The sequence below is a fragment of the Crocodylus porosus genome, unplaced genomic scaffold, assembly GCF_001723895.1.
Source record: "Crocodylus porosus isolate Cpor-Errol unplaced genomic scaffold, CroPor_comp1, whole genome shotgun sequence".
NCBI classification, from domain to species: domain Eukaryota; kingdom Metazoa; phylum Chordata; order Crocodylia; family Crocodylidae; genus Crocodylus; species Crocodylus porosus.
This window is the reverse complement of record NW_017728931.1, coordinates 51,730,431-51,747,808: the sequence shown is the minus strand read 5'-3', so window position 1 is coordinate 51,747,808 and position 17,378 is coordinate 51,730,431. Positions and strand designations below refer to the sequence as shown.

The 17,378-nt window shown below is 49.3% G+C and overlaps 1 protein-coding gene across 2 annotated transcripts; it reads left to right on the top strand.

Annotated features, from left to right (window-relative positions):
- The first annotated feature begins 463 nt into the window (after positions 1–463).
- BAIAP2L2 (BAI1 associated protein 2 like 2) lies at positions 464–16,902 on the top strand. Of its 2 annotated transcripts, none has more exons than XM_019544911.1 (14): positions 464–679; positions 2,545–2,620; positions 2,843–2,929; positions 5,383–5,444; positions 6,077–6,148; positions 7,265–7,381; positions 7,824–7,970; positions 8,573–8,725; positions 9,076–9,214; positions 10,212–10,434; positions 12,038–12,109; positions 12,470–12,632; positions 14,687–14,727; positions 16,138–16,902. In XM_019544911.1, the coding sequence occupies exons 1-14, from the start codon at positions 641–643 to the stop codon at positions 16,208–16,210; spliced, it is 1,464 nt and encodes a 487-aa protein (XP_019400456.1). In that variant the 5' UTR covers positions 464–640; the 3' UTR covers positions 16,211–16,902. The 2 variants fall into 2 exon arrangements, with proteins under 2 accessions (XP_019400456.1, XP_019400455.1); XM_019544910.1 differs by having other exon boundaries at positions 9,073–9,214.
- Positions 16,903–17,378: the final 476 nt, after the last annotated feature.

The following is a 17,378-nucleotide window of genomic DNA, read 5'->3' as shown; positions in this document are numbered from 1 at the left end:
TTGGTCGGGTGGATGGGATAGGGCTGCAGGCAGGAATTGGCATCTAGGAGCGGGTTGGTTGGCTGGGGCTGGGGCCCAGGGCAGAGCCATGATCCAGTCCCCATAAGTCCTTGGACCAGCTGGATAGGATCAATTGGCATCCACCCAGCCCACTGCCCTGCCCTGCTGCGTAGGCTGGTGTTATACAGCCATGATGGGGTGGGGGAGAAGGACGGATAGGGCTGAGGCCCAGTCGGCCCTCAACAACTCACCAAACCCCTCAAGTGGCTCTGCAGCCCAAATAAGTGCCCACCCTTAGTCTGGAGGGAACTGAATAATGAAACCTGCAATTAATATTTAAAGAAGAGGGTCACGTGCTTGTCCTGGCTGCCACAGGATTCCTCTCTCCTGAGTATCTGGTTTCATTCAAGGATCAAGTTCTAACATCCTGACTGGTGAATTATTAAACCTTCTTGCAACGTTGTTCTTTTTTAAACAGGGTATGCATCTTCCTGGTCGCCTGCCTTGCCAGGGAGGGAGGCAAGCTCAAGCCAGCTGAACGCTTGCAATTGGATTCACAAGAGGGTTTGAGGACAACATTGCCTTGCCTCAACCCCTCTATTTCCAGGGAACCCCCTCCTCCCCACAGAAGCTTTGTGAAATGGAAGAGTCTTACAGAGCTACAATTTCCATCTACAAGGTGAGCCCTGTTACCCCTGTTTTTACTGTGGAACAGAGTGGGGGGCTCGCTAGGAGAGCACAAGGTAATGGGATCATCCCATGGGAAGGGTTGTCAGAGGCCCATAGAAATGCCATGCTTCAGGGGACTAAAGAAATGGCGTGATTGAATTGTGGGTTGAAAGTCCATAGACCGGATCTTCGGCTGGTATAAACCAGCATTGCTGCCAGGTCCTGTGAATCCTGACCTGGTTTGAAAGCAGACTGATGGAAATGTGGTCTAGTTCCATACAGGTCCCATCAGTACTGTGATTGTGGCATATTTATGTCAAGACCTTTTCCAGTGAATTCCTTCTATGGAAAACCTAGACAGGATATCCTGTGGGCACCTTAGTTCCAGAAAGATACTGACACCAGGGAAGGCATTAGGTGACTAGCAACTATAATAGTTGAGGGGGCTGCAAAGTTTAGGGAAGAGAGATTTAGTCTTTCCAGTCTCACTAGCATTTTAAATGGTGTTATAAATGCTAAGGTGACACAAGACCTGTCTGGTTCAGGAAAGCAGTGCAGGTGAGCACCAAGCTGAAACTAAGGAATGCTCTGACTGATTTTGAAAATTGCTTCCTGATGATGGGGCTCTGCTGAATGCAGAGTAGTGTCCAAGGGGGTGGTGGTAAGTCTTTGCTTTGGGGTATGTAGAACTGGACTGACTGAAGCCCTGGCAAATAGGTGGCATGAGAGACTCTGCCTTGAGTTGGGAAAGGGTGGGTTAAATGTTACCAAACGGACCTGCCCTCTTTCTTTCTGATGTCTATGGTCAGGTGGGCAGTGGGAGCCCTGAAATGAAGTTGTCAAAGGACGATAACCAAAGGCCTGGGGCTGCATGTGCCACTGCCTTTTCTTTGTGCCTTGATCACTGCCAAGCTTTAGAGTGCCTGACATACGCACTCTGTCTGCATGCATACCCATTATTTATATGTCCATCTGCCTGTATGTGTGCACTTAGACAAGAACCTGTTTATACCTAAACAACATCTGATAGTGAAAGCTTCTTTTAAGGGATGGCAGGGGGGCAATACATGTCCCTGAAAGAGGGTTGCAGTGAATTTAGACAAGCGTTTAAAAATCTCTACTGAATCAAGTGTTCTTAGGCAATCTTTTTATGGAGACTTCGCTCTTGCTAGGAGGCTGCTCCAGCACTGTTTTGGAGGGGAGAAAGGACAAGGAGACTATCTAGTTTTAAGCTGGAGCTTGATAAATTTGAACAGGATTGTCCGGCATGGTGGCCTGTCTCTACTGCTTTAGCGTTTTATGCTCAACAGCATAGGATGGATTAGCAATTGTGCTGCTTCTGGCTGGTGGGCTCAGTATCAGACAGTAAAACATATCTTTTAGATAGGCATTTCCTGAAATGGGCTCCCTTTTGTAGAGAAGAGCCATACCTACCTATGGCTAGAAGACTGGGGAGGACTTTGCTTTCATTTCAGGGCTTCACTTCTCTTTAGGTTTTTGCAGCATTTCCATATGCCACAAAGGTACTTTGTTTAACAAACATTTCGATAAGTACACCAGCTAGAGCTGCCATGTAACTAGCTTAAGACCTCTTTCCCTCTGGGCTCCTACTAAACTACAGAGCTGGAGTGCCTATGAAATGGTTGCTGAGAAGTGACGTTCACCTCTGGTGGCTGAAGAAAACCCACAAAATTCTGGATGAGGGGAAGCTGTTTTTCTTCTCCTGTGTCTGTCCAAATGGTGGCAGTCAACTCTATTAGATGAGCCCTATCAGGAGGGTGCTGGCCTTTTCAAGCCTAAGGCTCTTGGTGCATGGAGGAGGTTGCCATTAACCTGTTCTGTTCTCTTGCCTCTCCTCATCTGGATGGCTTGCAGAGCATCCTGGAGCAGTTTAATCCTGCTCTGGTGAACCTGGTGTACCTTGGCAACAACTACTTACGTGCCTTCCATGGTGAGTGCCATCTTTCACCTCCCCTTTTTTCCCCCACCTGTCTGTACCCACATGCTGCTTCCTCTGTTGGCTAGGGAGGCCCATTTGGTCCACCTGTCCCAAGAAGAGGTGGGGAGGGAAGTGGGAGAGTAAGTGATAAGGAAGGGAGGTGGTAAAGATGCAAGAGCTAGAGAAGTGGTGGAGAGGACCAGGGTAGCCTACAATCCTTCTGTATTTTTGCAGCATTGTCTGAAGCTGCTGAGATCTATTTCAAGGCCATACAGAAGATTGGGGAGCAGGCCCTCCAGAGCTCCACTTCACAGATCTTGGGTAAGAGTTGCTCTTCTCATTGACTGGCCTGGTTTAAACTCTGACTTCCCCTCCAAGTGATCCCTGCCTGTTCCAGTGCTACCTTAATAGCAAGAGGCATAAAGGACTGCACAGGGGAAGGGCCCTGGATATCTTGGGTGATAGCACTGAGCACCAGTCCCTACACAGTGGGCTCATTTGGCACTCTCAGCTTTTGCTCATCCCACGGGATGAGGCAGGTTTCTCATATGACCTTAAAACACTAACCCCCTTGGCCCTTAACCTGCACTGGCGAAGCACTCACCTCTTCCTCTGCTATCTTGGATACAGAATTTATCCCTTATGCCCTGAGCAAGACACAGTGCTGACCAAGGCCCTGTAGCAGGCCCCACAGTTTATAGTGTCAGCTGCAGAATTTTGCCGCAAGGGTCTATGCCCTCATTCCAAACCAGCCCTTACAGCTGTAGAGAAAACCTTGGAAGCATGACCTGGTGGTCACTCATGCAGTGCTGTCTTTCTGGGTCTGCAGCCAGCTTGAATATCACTCTAAGCCTCTGAAAAGATGTCACCAAGTAAAGCAGATCAGCTGTGACAAGCATGTCCTGCCATGGCTGATCCACTTCCTTGTGCAAAACAGACACTGCCTGTTGTCCTGCATCAGGCACGGCCCAATCTTGTGGCACAATGAACTATGTGTTCCTTGCTTATATAAGTGTTCTTTAGGAGATTCTTTGGGGCATGTTTCTGTCAGAGGTGAAAGCTGGGGCTGGCTTGCTTGCTTGCAAAGATGCACCCCAGGTAATCTGGGGCACATCTTCAGAAGAGGAGAAAGCTGAGCAGCTGCTCCTGGGGCTTACAGCGCCTGATATTGTGCAGAATCAGGCCCCTCAAGTTGCTAGAGCACCTGCCTGGAGTGGCTGGAGAGGACGGGCAGCTCCAGGCTGCCCACATGCTTGTGTCATAAAACAACACATGTCCACTGCAATAAAGCAGCAAGAACTATTGCCACTTTTGTCACGGTCACAAATTCTGGGCATTTGTTGCATGGCAAGGGGAATGGCCATCTGGTTTCTTAGCCTTTGTACCACCATAATCTTTTTTTATGATGGCACAAAAGCGATGTCTGTTTCCACTCTGAGAGCAGGCAGGCAGGCCCATTCACTTCTGTGGGTTAACTCTGATATTATGAGCACTGAAAATAATATTATTTCAGTGCTTGTCATTTTAGCAAAAGCCTCCTGCTTACATGCCCATCTCCCCTCCCCTCCCCCCCCAGCTACCTTCTAGATGCCATTAGGTCTCAAATTCCCAAACCCCATGCACATCTACATATGCGTATTAATGCAAGTGGGAAAACTCTGGAGTTTATTGCTCCTGGGTGTGCATCTGCACATGAACCTGGGAGTGCAGCACATTGAGCTGGGTTGGAGCAGCCCTGGGCTGCCAGGCTGCACCCCGCCCCCCCCCCAGATCCCTGCCACCCAGGGCTGCTCTGACCCAGCTTAATGTGCTGTGGAGGGGCTGGCTGGGGCACAAGGGTGCTCTAGTACAGGGCTAGCCAGCAAGCAGCCCAACATGGAAGCACTCTTGTGCATAAAAAAAACTCCACTGCAGGCTAGTACCTGTATTTACAAGTACTAACTTGGTGGAGTTTATTAGTTTCATGTGGCCTAACAGGGCTGCACATGTAGTTGTGAAGTTGTTTACTGCAGAGCTAATTAGGCAACAGTAAACGTATCACGTAAATGTCCTGCTGCTGTATGTAGCAGCCTAATCCTTTTGCTGCCGCCTTCATAGCTCCTGAATACTGATACTGGTAGCACAACCCAAACTAAAAACACAGGGGAGGCATAAACTACACTAAATTTAATATCAAACTAAGAACACAAGACATGCTCTGAACTGGGCATGTATTTTCTACTGGAATCACTGCAAATATGGTGTGTAATGTAGATGAACATGACACCAAGTTACTAGATGGCTGTCTTTGGGCTGAGCAGAATTTGGAGTCTATTCTGTTTCATTGAGTTGTGGCTCAGTGGAAGTACAGAATGGCTTGCCCAGGATCACAGCTCTTAGTTTTCCAGTCATTGCAATCTGCTACGCAGGTCACGGGCACTTTGGTTTCCCATAAAGTGTTAACCCAGTAGCTTTCTGGCATGGTCTATAATTTGTGCCTTTTCACCCAGTCACTTAAATTCTAGAAAGAAATTAAACATCTCTAAGCAGTGGGATGATGCTGATTGGCTGGATCTTTCTCTCCTCTCCCTGGACCCTGCCCCACAAGTTGGTAGAACTTAAAATAATGCATAGCAATATCCGCTGAACTCTTGTACCAAGATAACAGTGTGCTGGGTGACATAATGTTGACTGTTTGTAACAGTAATAATGGCCACACTGCTCAAACGTTAATGGAGCTTGATAAACAGGAGGAGGCAGGTCTGGCTCTGAGACTTTGATCTATTTCTTTGAAGGTCAAATTCTGATGCAGATGTCTGACACCCAGAGGCTCTTGAACTCCGATTTGGAAGTTGTGGTGAGTAGCTTCCTACTATACTGATCTACTGGCACATAACTACACCACGTGAATTTGTTTTATGGGGCTGTAATGGCTCCTAAATCTGTTAGGAACAGAGGACCAGAGGAGTGCAAGAGGCCTCCCATTGTTTCAGTACTTCCCAGTTTCTGTTGAACAGAACCATGCAGAATTGTGTGCACGAGTGCGCACATGTGGGATCTAAGCTGCATCCAGTTGTGAAGTGTAAGTAATGCCTTCATACTACCCATGGTATGTGACTGGGAGACTGTTGCTCCTAGCTGTACTGTTGCTAGCTACTTGTATTACAGAAGTGCCTAAACATCCAAACTAACAGGACTCGATGATCTACTCAGGTCCCTTCTGACCTTACTAACTATGAAACTATGAAACACTAAAACCTAGCAGTGCTTGGTGCTGAACATACCCATAGCAAGAGATGGTCCTTGCCCAAACCATATACAATTACATGAACTAGATGAAGTACAGACTCTGCAATTTTCTCCCTGGCATTCCCTAACTCTCCTCTGTTAGGTCACACTAGCAGTTGCCAGTGCCAGGCAATGCCAGCTGCTAATGCCAGGCATGTGGGGAAGCAGAGGGGTGTCTAATGATTTTTGCACTTTTTCTAGGCCCAGAAGTTCCATGTAGACCTGCTGCAGCACATGGAGAAAAACACCAAATTGGATATGCAATTCATCAATGTGAGTAACAACACTTCCGTGTCCCTCCTGAACCCTCTTGCAGGTTTTTCTGTTCTTCCCAAGAAGAGTGCTAGGCTGATCTTCATCCCCACCTAAAGCAACCATGTATTAGGGGAGCAAATTCCAGGACATGGTCCTTGAGGCTCCGCAGACGTCCAGAACTGGAAATAGTTTATAATGTGGTGCTATGGGCAGCTAATAAGCTCTGCCCATAGCTACCTCCCAAATCAGAACCAGTATAACTGTGTTCACGTGGAACCAGGCAGTATCGCTCTATGTCCTCTCAGAGGATGCAGCTGGTGCCGTGGGAAGATGTAGAGATAAAGGACTCAGCCAATGTTCAAATATGGGTCAAAAGTTCCAGTTCAGGGACTCTTTGGGACATAGCCCTGACATTCTGGACTTAGAAGATTTAAGATGGCTGCTCACTGCCTCCACCTCGCTGTGCCCTCTCCTTCCTTGGAGTCCCTCAAGGCAGCTCCAGCTTTCATAGCCTCAGTAGTTTATAGTGTTGCTTAACCAAAAGGAGAAGCTCAGAGGATTCTGTCACTGTCCGGATAAAGGGAACTGAAGGAATTTCTCTTTGCTTTCCTGCTCATATTGTCAGTAATATGGTGGGTGGACATGGCCAAGTCCCCCGTGTGCTGAGAGTTGTTGAATAATTCTAAATGGTTTAGGACCCTCAGTCCCATTCTTCAGTAGGAACTTGGCCCCAGACATTTAGAGGTATTTAGGCACTTGCCTACCACTGATTTCAATGGGACTGATGGACCTACATATTTTTTAAGAATTAGCCCCACTGAACTTGCGTGAGATTTATACCCCAAAGTACGTTAGGAGCAGAGAATTAAAAGAGGCTTCCCATAGAGTTGAGTTCAGTTCCCTGTGGTTATAGGCAACCATTCCTGCAAAGGATGCAGAAGGCCCTAGTTAGACCCTAGCCACAAAACGGCCTACTGAAACCCTCTGCAACGTTCCACAGGAGAAGAGCAGGAGACAGGAGAGCACCATCAATGCCCTGCTGTGGTGGTGGCAGAGAATTAGTCAAGGTATTATCTACTTAGGTGACCAAATTTGAAAATATTTCTTATTGTCTCTGTGCTCTGCTTCCTGCAGGACAGCCGTCAGCGGTATGAGCTGGAGTACCGGCGCAGGGCAGCCAACCTGGATAAGTGCATGTCAGAGCTGTGGAAGCTGGAGAGGACCCGAGACAAGAGTGCCTGGGATATGAAGGTGGGGAAGACAGAGAAGGCACTGAGAATTGTGAGGGTCTGGGAAGAGGAGTGGGGCCTTCACAGACTAAGGCTGGTGACTCCTCTGGAGCTTCACATGGCTTTTGAATGGCCTCTGCCTTCCTTGGGGGTGCTCCCTGGGATTCAACTAAGGGGGCGCTCCCTGGGATTCAACAGGCAACAAGGTGACATCAGGGAGAAGGCAATACCTTTCCACAGAAGGTATCATTAACCTGTGAAGTTCACTAGTGCTAGATGCTTGAGACAGATGGCTTAGCTAGATGGCATAAAGGTTAGGGACCAGATCTTGCTTTCTTTTAATCTTTCTGTCCTGCCCAAGCCCATAAAGCCAGCTGAGAAAGCCTGGACACATTCCCTCCAATGTGCTAAGTGCAGAGTTGGTTTTATACCTCTTCTTCCTCTCTTTCTTCTTTGCCCCTCAGGAGAATGTGAGGCGCTTGCACTCGGAGATGCAGGCATTCATCTCTGAGAGCCAAAAGGCTGCTGAGCTGGAGGAGAAGCGCCGCTATCGGTTCCTGGCTGAAAAGCACCAGCTGCTCTCCAACACCTTCCTCCAGTTCTACAACAAGGCATGGTGTGGTCATGACCTGCAGTTGGGGGCAGGATGAATCCTCCTAGAAGCACTTTGGCTTGGGGCATTCAGACAAGGACTTGAGGGAGGGGAGCAAGGCATGATAGACATTTCCCTGGTATTCAAAACACCCATTGATAGCTAGAGAGAGGGGCGGTGGGTCTCTGTTGGGGGTTGTCTCCTACTAAAGTCTACAAGTGATCTTGGTTAAGTTTGTGGCTTCAAGGAAATAGTGAGGATCTGTTTGGTTAGGGTCTAGTGGATCACCTCTAGCATGTAGACACCATGGTGACTGGTACACTTAGAAACACATAAATACACATAGCTAGGAGGTGCTTTTCACTGGGAGCCACGAAAGAAGGGTCCACACCTTGACAAAGACAACCATAAACCACAGGACTCTCCATGGGGTGTTCTCTCCATGGAAGAAGCAAGAGGATCTGGAGAGCCCATCTGGGACTGCCTCACCCAGATGGAGAGAATAGGGGCTGTGTTGGCTACAGGTTGTAGCTTGTTTTGGTCTCCTCTCTCTTTAATTGCTGCTCTGCTCCAAGACTTGATTCCCCCCCTCTGATCTCCCCCTTACTTTCTCTTCTTAAGGCTCGGGGCATCATCCAAAACAAGGTGCCTCTGTGGAAGGAGCAGCTGGAGGCCAGCCACAACCTGGTCAGCAGCCACTCCCAGAGTCGCCTCAGTGCTTTATCAAGCTCAGGGTACCTGTCAGGCCGCCTAACTCCAAGCCACCTGGAGATGGTGAGGAGAATGCAAAGAACCATTAGCTGCAGTGGTAGGGGGTGATTGGAATGACACATCCTGGGGGTGAGATCGTAGGACAAAGGGCAGGCCCAGGCCTTCTGCAAGATTTTTTTTTTTTTTTGTGGGGGAAGGGGGGGTGGGAATCTCCTGTTCATTTTTACCTATTTATATACCTAATTGCTCTTTCTCAGTGACACTTGCTAGCCAAGCTGAAAGGAGATATGGTATATGGTGGATGGAGGTGTTGGAGGTGGGAGCAGATATATTCATTCAGGGGAGATCAGCATCTCTCGGTGTTAGATCCTCTGTGTAAACTACTTGTGCTCACTCTTGTTTCCCCCCAGCAGTCCCAGAGACCTCTAGGAGATTATGGCTCTGCCTTGGCAGGACAAAATTCAAGCACTTTCTCCCAGGAGTCCTCTGAAATGATATCCTCTCCTCAGCCAGAGTTCACTCAGCGAACCCTGCAGAGGAGTCCTTCTGCTGGTAAGGTCAGCTACAAGATGGATTTAGGAAGGACATGGAACTTCATGCATCTGTTCCAACATGCGCGTGGGCACCCACTGTATATGAGGGAGGGGGTGGATGGTCCAGGGAAGGAGAGTGGGCTTGGACGGGGTGTGAGTAGAGCCTGGACTGAGTGAACATGGAGTCTGTATTCTTCACTCAGCCTGTCTGGAGTGGACAGACCATCCAGTGCTGGGTCAGGGCACTATTAAAGAAACCCTATGTGGGAGAGAATGAAATGCAGGGCTGAATGGACATAGAGGCTTCTCACTGTAGGCCAGCATTTCTCAACCTGTGGGTTGCAACCCAAAAGTGGGTTGCAAAAATATATGAAAGGGGCATGAACAAACTTTACAAATGGATATAGACTTTGTAGACATTAGGGCTGGAAGGGATCTTGGAAGATCATCGAGTCCAGCCCCTTGCCTGAGGGGCAAGAAGTCAGCTGGGGTCATAGGATCCCAGCAAGATAAGCATCCAGATTTCTCTTGAAGGTGTTCAATGTAGGTGCTTGAACCACCTCCAGTGGCAGGCTATTCCAGACCTTGGGGGCTCAGACAGTGAAGAAATTCTTCCTTATGTCCAGCCTGAAACAGTCTTGCAGGAGTTTATAACCGTTCAAACCTGTCATCCCTTGGGGGATCAATACGCTTTAAAAATGGATTCTCCTTTAAAGGAGAGAAATGTGGGAAACTGTGGCTTTTCCCTTGCAGACTGGCAGAGCTCCAGCCTACAAGGGGGTGCTTGGGGTCCCCCTCCCTGCCCCATACACTGCGGGCCTGGGATAGGGGGGCAGTGGGTTGGGAGTGAGGGACACTGGCTCGAGACTGGCCATTGATGCTTACAAATGGGTCCTGGTACAAAAACCTTGAGAACCACTGCTTCAGATGGTATGAGGCCTCTGTCATTGAGGAAGCCTAGAGCTGACCCCGCTTCCCAGCCCTGCTCGTTCTCATGCTATGTCTGCTTCTGCCAGGCTCGCTTTCCACTGGGCAGCGCTCTCGTTGCAGCTCCTTTGGGGAGTCCATTGGAGGGGAAGGCAGAGGTGGAGGCAATAGATTGAGAGTCCAAGCTATTGTGCCCCACTCTACTGGCACCAACCGGACCCTACTACAGTTTAACAAGGGTGATGTTATCACGGTGCTGATGCCGGACGCACAGAATGGCTGGCTCTATGGCAAGCTGGAGGGATTGTCCATGTAAGTCTGCTCTGTACCTCTACACAGTGCTGTACTAGAATGGGGCCTTAGCAGAGAGAGCATGCCAGCTCTGAGGAATGGTGCTTAACATATTAAATGCCCCCCCTTCTCCCCAGCCTAAAGGAGAGGCATTAATCTCAACCTAGCCAGGTCCTTACTCCTGCTGGCAGCAAGAGCTGCTGTGGCCCAGAGCTTCGCAATGCATAGAAACCACTATATAAAACACTGGCTTGGTATTGAATACAGTGCCTAGGTCACTGACAAAGTGCGGCAAGATTTGCAGGGTGTTTGGTGGTGCATGTGGGTGCCTGGTAGGGTTCGAATTAGAGTGGAGCTTGTGGGGGCTGAGCCCCTCTATAAGAGATGAGAGCCACCCTGCAGGTGGTCAGCCCCTGGCCCACCCCGTGCCTTTCTAAGCAGCCCAGATGGTGGTGGCGGTGGTGGCAGCTCCTTCTGATTGCCACCACCGCAGACCTCCCTAAGAGTCAAAGTGTAATTCCAACACTGCCAGGTTGCCTTATAGCTCTTGCTTGGACACTTCTTTGAGATTTCTTGGTCTCTTTGGCAAAGGGACTTTCTTTGGGAGAATCCCCATAACTGTCTGTCTCTGCTTTCTGGAATGGGCCTTCTCTCTTTGTGTTTATCCTGATTGTACCTGTGGCATTCCTGGGAGTCAAAGCCTTGCAGATCCCAAAAGCTAAGCAAGCCCTCTCCTACTCTGGGTAGAAGCACTCCAAAGAAAACTCAGCTGCTGTAGGAAGCTGGGTTCTGGTGGGTCAATAGAAGGTCTCCTTCCCTCAGACATTGCTGAATCAAGGGGCTAGCAACATCTCCAGGCAGAAAATGCTCTCTTTTGGAGATGTGGGACCAAGATCTTGGTGAGTGGTGTCTGTTAGAGGCCAAATTAACTTTCTTGCAGTAAGCATCCTGACCATGTAAGTCCCATGGGACATAATTGAACTCAGAAGCATAAAGTATTGCTACCCAACCACTGACATTAGTGGAAGACAGGTTTAACCCTAACAAAAGAAAGTACTTTTTTATGTAGTACATTGTTATCTTGTGGCATTCCTTGCCACAGGAAGGGTTATAGGCAGAGAGAATAGCCAGGTTCAAAAAGGGACTAGACAAATTCAAGGATGCTAGGTCTATTAATAGCTCTTGAACAAAATGTTTGGAGATATTTTCCCTTTGGCATCTCTAAACCAATAGTGGTCGATACCACTATTGGGTAATGAATAGGGGATAGATCAGTGATTCTCAACTAGGGTGCTGGGACATATTGGGGTGCTGAGCGATTCTTTGAAAAATGCTGCAGGAAGTGTGTGGAGATAAGCAGATAAGAACAGGCTAAGGCTGTACTTGCCTGGCCCCTCTGCAAGAAGCTTTTGAAAGGGGGCGCTGCTCAATTCACAAAAGTTCTGGAGGTTGAGAACCGCTGCTTTAGATATACCTGGGTTAATGCTCTCCCTCTAAAGCATTCACTGCTGCCACTGTTGGAGATGGGGTACTAAGCTAGATGGACCATTAGTCTGACCCAGTATGGCACTTCTTACCTTTTTTATGCAAGGGCTCATTAGCCCCTCTGTCTGTGTGGTCCTAGGTGCGGCTGGTTCCCTGAAGCATATGTAAAGCCCATGGAGGAAATAAGACACTCGGAGGAGCCAACCACTAGGTAATGGGAGCTCGGCACACTTGTGCAGTTGTTGAAGTGCATGTCTGTAAATTGTGAAAGCAAGTGAATGTCCATCTGACACCATGTCCTGGGGGGAGCTGCGGGGTCAGGATCAGGCCCTTGTGCAAGCTCAACAAGCTGTCTAAGGCCACTGGTGCCCATGGGCACAGATTTCCAGGATGGCTCTCAAATATGGGCAAAACCTTTTTGGAGGCCTCTGCAATTCTGGTTAGGTGAATTCCCAATTCTACATTCCCCCTGGAGAGACCTCAAGGCAGTACTCCCCAGGTCTCTGCTCTGCCCTTTCCACATTCTTCCTCCTCTTGGACTCTCACCCGTCAACCTTCCACTCCTGCTCAGATCACTACGAAGTAGCCACAGCATGGATGATCTCCTGGACCGGCCCAGCATCCCATCAGCAAGCAATTATTGGCACAATGCTGCCCAGCCCCAATCACCAAGCTCTTCTCGAGACTCAGGCAGTTGCCGAAGCAATGTGACAACCAATTCCTCTGACTCGAAGGTGAGTGTATGTGGTGACAATCCAGCATCCCCCTTAGCTGGGATCATGAGAGGTGACCTTTGGGGTTAGGGTGTGCCTGTCAGGAAATGCTGACCTTCTTTTCAGGGATGCATTTCTTCTGCTGAAGCTTATTGGGAAGGGGCAGCATCACCAATGCTGTCTAACTGTTTGACTAGTGATGTGTGGAGTGGGAATGAGCAGGCCAGGTTTAAGTCATGGGAACTCAGCAGGGTGGGAGCTTAATAGTGGTGCTTCTGACTACCCCCCTCCCACCTGGTCTAATTCTAGTTCTCCAGGGCACAAATTCCCCCCCGGTCCTGTCTGCTGTGGGTTGGCATTGTCTGCTGTTTGCATAGCTGTACTCCTCCAGGTCCTCCCTGCTCTCTTTAACAGTAGCTCCTCTCTCCAATCCCAGGCTCCCTCGGGCCAGAAGTAGCCCTGTGTCCCCCTCACTTCTCTTTCTCACTCACCAGGGACCCTTCAGCCTACTTCTCTTCTCCATGACCTCCCAGCCTGACTTCTGGTGGCTCCAGGGCAGCAGCTCTTTCTGCTAACAGTAGGACCAGGAGTGATGGAGTTGGGCTGGGCTGGGGACCAGCTAACAGAGATGCCATCCTTCTTTTCCATTGAAGCATGGTGGCCAGTGCTTTTGGGGGCCCTCTTCTGAAGGGTGGGGTGGGCCAGGCCAAGTTAAATAAAAATACAGCGCCAATCTTGTGATCTCAGGAGGCTGGGAGAGAGGAAGGAAGGGAGTGGAGAAACATATCCCTTGAGTACCTGAGGTTAGGGCAAAGGTAGATCTGTCTCTAGGGATTGGGGTATGGAGTCCACCTCTTTAGGTCACTGGTGCCAATCCATTCTCAGGCTGGAGGGAATTGGATGGTCCCAGGGACTGAGAAATCTGCAGCATTTCACCCTGAGAAGTTCCAGGCCTGCCTAGTTCAGGGATCAGGGAACTTAGCTTGTCTCCTCTAGGTCACCTGTGGGTTCCAGTCCAGCCCCAGGCAGGGGGAATGGGACAGCTCCTGGAATTGAAGACTGGGAGGTATAGAGCCTCTCGCTTCTAATTCTGACCCAGCCTGGATCAGCAGAAGTGGAGCATGGCTCCCATCTCCTGGCTGTAGAATGCCAGGTGTGAAAACAGCTGGGATCTTAGTGGGGCACGGCTGCCACAAATCCCACTTTGCCCATTGGTCCCGCAAGGAGCCTCAGCTGGGGATTAAATGTGTGGTAGCCACTCAACTTTTTTCACCTCCCTGGACTTGATCCCTCTTGGGGTGAACTGAGGCCTGGTTTGGGACAATGTGCATGGGAACCTAACTAACGCACATAGGGACTTCACCGTTCTGTGCGCTAAGAGCTGGCATGATCACATGGGGTGTCTGCCCCTGTCCCCACAGGGGGCATCTCTGTCTGTGTTGGCTTTTGAATTTGATTTTGGAGTCCATGTATTTTCTTTTTGGCTGTGCTCTACAGGTGCCTGAGGCATGATGGCAGAGTGTTGAGGCAGTAACTGGCTATGGGCTTGAGCCTTGCTCTGGACTCAGGCTGAAGGCCGCCCTAGGTGACCCAGACGCTTTCAGGGTGGGGAGTCTGAGGTGGCTGGACATTTCTGCGGGCCACATCACTGCCTTGTGTGCTGTTGACTGCAGAAACCAGGGTGCTTTACTGCACTGACCAATGGGCCTTCATCTCAGGGAGAACATTACTGACTGATTTGCAGATACCAAACTCCCATAGTTAGAAACATTCCCTTCTCCCCTGACAAAAAGAGGGGATATTTGGGCAGATCTGGAAAAGCCTGTGTGGTGACAATGCCCTCTTCCCCTTTTCACCTCCCCCTTCCACTCCCAGGTATTTGTTATATGCAGTTCTGTATTGGTGCAGGGGTTCAAAAGCACTGCTGGAAGAGCTTAAGTCCCATTTATAGGCACTTTTGACAGTTCCACCCTGTGTGTGTTTGTGTGTGCATGCATGTCCCCTTCTCTTTGTGAGTCTAACTTGTAAAATGCACTTGCTCTTAGTTTTCTCTTTGTTGTCTCTCTTCATTGCAGAAGTCCTCTGCATTGGAACAACCCCCAGAACTCTTTCCTCGGTGAGTTGGTCTGAGGGCTTGGTGCTGTGCGGGTGCTATGCTATTCTTTGAAAAGGTCTAGGGACATGTATAAAGAAAAGGAAATGTGATGCCAGTGTCTCAAAACAAAGAAATAAGGGTGATCGTGATCATTCCTGTAACTCATGTCCCAAGTAAAATAACAGAACAAAGAGTGAGAGATGGGGAAACAGATCTAGCAAGACCCCTGGAGCCATATCTATTCTCTCTTGGAAGAATGGAAGTAACATCTCTCAGGCTGAGGAGGTGACATGTTTAGTTGTTCATGGCTGCCTGTTGGGGAAGGTATAATGAGTTAAAATGAAAGTGCAGTAAGGAGTGATGGGATTTAAAAAAAAAAGAAAGGGGAAAGTTGAAGTATCTCCTGACCAAGAGAATGATTGGTCAGTCAATTTTTGTTCTCCAAAAGAAGTGGTGGCAGCATTTTTAATATTAGACCAAACAACAGAGAGCAAACTACATTGTTCCCCGGAGCTTGACCAGAGGATTTGCTACATCTTCTCTGTCTCTAATATCTGATTCGGAGAATGTGAAATAGGGTGAGACTTTTTGGGAGAAGCCAGAGGGATGGGATGCGGCAGAACAATTGGAGATTTTTCAGGGCACAGAGCACAGTTACAGGAGCCCAGTCTGAGGGGTGACTCTTCCATGTATCCATCCCATGTAAACCAAAATCAAGAGTAACTGTATTCTGGTGTAAATTACCCTGGTGTACAAGTAGTGTGTCCTCAGCCCTAGTCAAATTCATCCCAGCGGATTCCCTGGCTGGCTGCAAACAGACTATTATTGGCTACCCTGCCTCCTAGTGGCAAAGTACTGGGATAGCCCATATTGTGGGCAACTATTACAGGAGAACTGTGGCTCTCAACTGGATGTTGGCTTACAAACCTGATACAAGTTACTCTGGTGTTATGCATCTTGCACCTTCAATCCTGCTTCCCAGTGACTGAAGCAAATTGAAAGAGAAGCCCTAGCAACCCAGGCCTGGGAGAGGAAGGGGAGCTGTGCTCCCTTCCTCTCTGACTTAAGCACTTGCCGCTGTCCCTGGAGGTGCACAGCTCCTTCATCACTGACCAATTGCTCTTCTTATGAATTATACAGAGGCTAATGGGGAGGGAGGTGCTATCTCTCCAATCTCCCTTGGAGAGATAGCAAAATAGCCTTGTGGAAGAGATGTATTAACCTGGGATTCATCCACTGAATACCACTGGGAAGAGAACACACACCTCCATCCCAGAAGCATGTCCCACTCTTAGTCGTGAGGGACACTGCAAGTCCCCTGGAAAAGGGTACTGCTATCCAGCAGTACTAAAAGGGCCTGCTCTCTGCCACTGTGGTGGCTGGATAATATTTCCAGAGCCTTTATTCTTCCTGCTTCCTTTCTTCTTTCAGAGGCACCAACCCATTTGCCACAGTCAAGTTGCGTCCCACCGTCACCAACGACCGCTCGGCCCCAGTCATCTAGTGAAGCAGGATCATGGAGAGCAGCAGGTTCTAAGGGGGCAGATGGAAAGAAGGCTGGCACTAACTGAGCGTGGTTTCTCTTGGCAAGGCCAACCTCTAAACGTGGGGCTTCTCCCTTATCCCATCCTCTGCACCTGTTTCAATATAGCAATGAATATGATTCCCTGGTGGGGGGGTTGGAGTTCTTTTTGGGTTGACCTATGTGTGATGGTGGTTGCACTGTTGTTGAGTGGAAAGCAGCCTGTGATACTGGGGCTGGAGGTATAGGGGGAGAGGTTTATCAGTGCTTGAACCCTGGGTCTCGGAGGAGGGGGATGCCTCTCACAGCTCAGAGTGCCTTCTCTGCATGGGGGCAGTGTGAGCAAGGCATGAAAAAGAACCTTTTGCACTTGGAAGGAGCATCAGTGAAAGCTGTGTGGCCACTGAAGAGATGGATTTTGATCAAGAAAGTCCAGGAAAGGTGTGATTACCACTCCCTTCCCCCTAACACACACACTGTACTGGTCTCCTCTCAGCTCCTCCTCCTCAGTCAAGCTGTATTTAAAGAGGGCATCTTGCTGATAGTCCCTGTCCCCTTCTTAACCACCATTTGGCTCAGCAGACCGATGCTTCAAGTGAGAGGAGGCAGGGGAAGCCCAGCTGGGCTGCTGTGCTCTGTGGTTTGATGCTGCAAATAAAGACACATTTTTAAAACAAAATGGAAATCTGTATTTCTCTCTTTCCCAGTTGTCTCTAGGAGGTGTGAGATGATGCGACTCTCAGGATGTATGTTATGGAGACAGACCTGTGCTAGCTTAAAATTAGTTCTCTTTGGTATGGTGTGGCAGGACGACCTCTAGGGGTGCTGTGACCCCCCCAGCGCCCCTACCTACTGTACCAAATCCGGTTTAAATGCACCCTCTTTATCTCGCCCGCCACGTCTTTGATGTTAATATGTTCAAGGGAGGCCGCCTTTCTAACCTCTTTGGCATGGGGCCTGGATGTATCCTGGCTCGGTCTAATTACCCGGTGCACTCTGGCCTTCGGGGCTGCACGTGAGTCCCACCGTCGCCCGTGCCCTTACAGGTCCTCAGACTCGTCCCCGTGCCCGCCTGTCTCGCCCTCACAGGTGCCCCCTCGCTTCCCTTGTGGCCCTTGCCGCACGGGGCCTGTCGTGTGTGCTCTCACCC

Coding starts and splice junctions, on each gene's coding strand:
- BAIAP2L2 (XM_019544910.1), top strand. CDS start 641: ATGGAAGAGTCTTACAGAGCTACAATTTCCATCTACAAG. Junction 8,726..9,072: donor CTCCAAGCCACCTGGAGATG/GTGAGGAGAATG, acceptor GTTTCCCCCCAG/CAGTCCCAGAGACCTCTAGG. Junction 9,215..10,211: donor GCAGAGGAGTCCTTCTGCTG/GTAAGGTCAGCT, acceptor TGCTTCTGCCAG/GCTCGCTTTCCACTGGGCAG.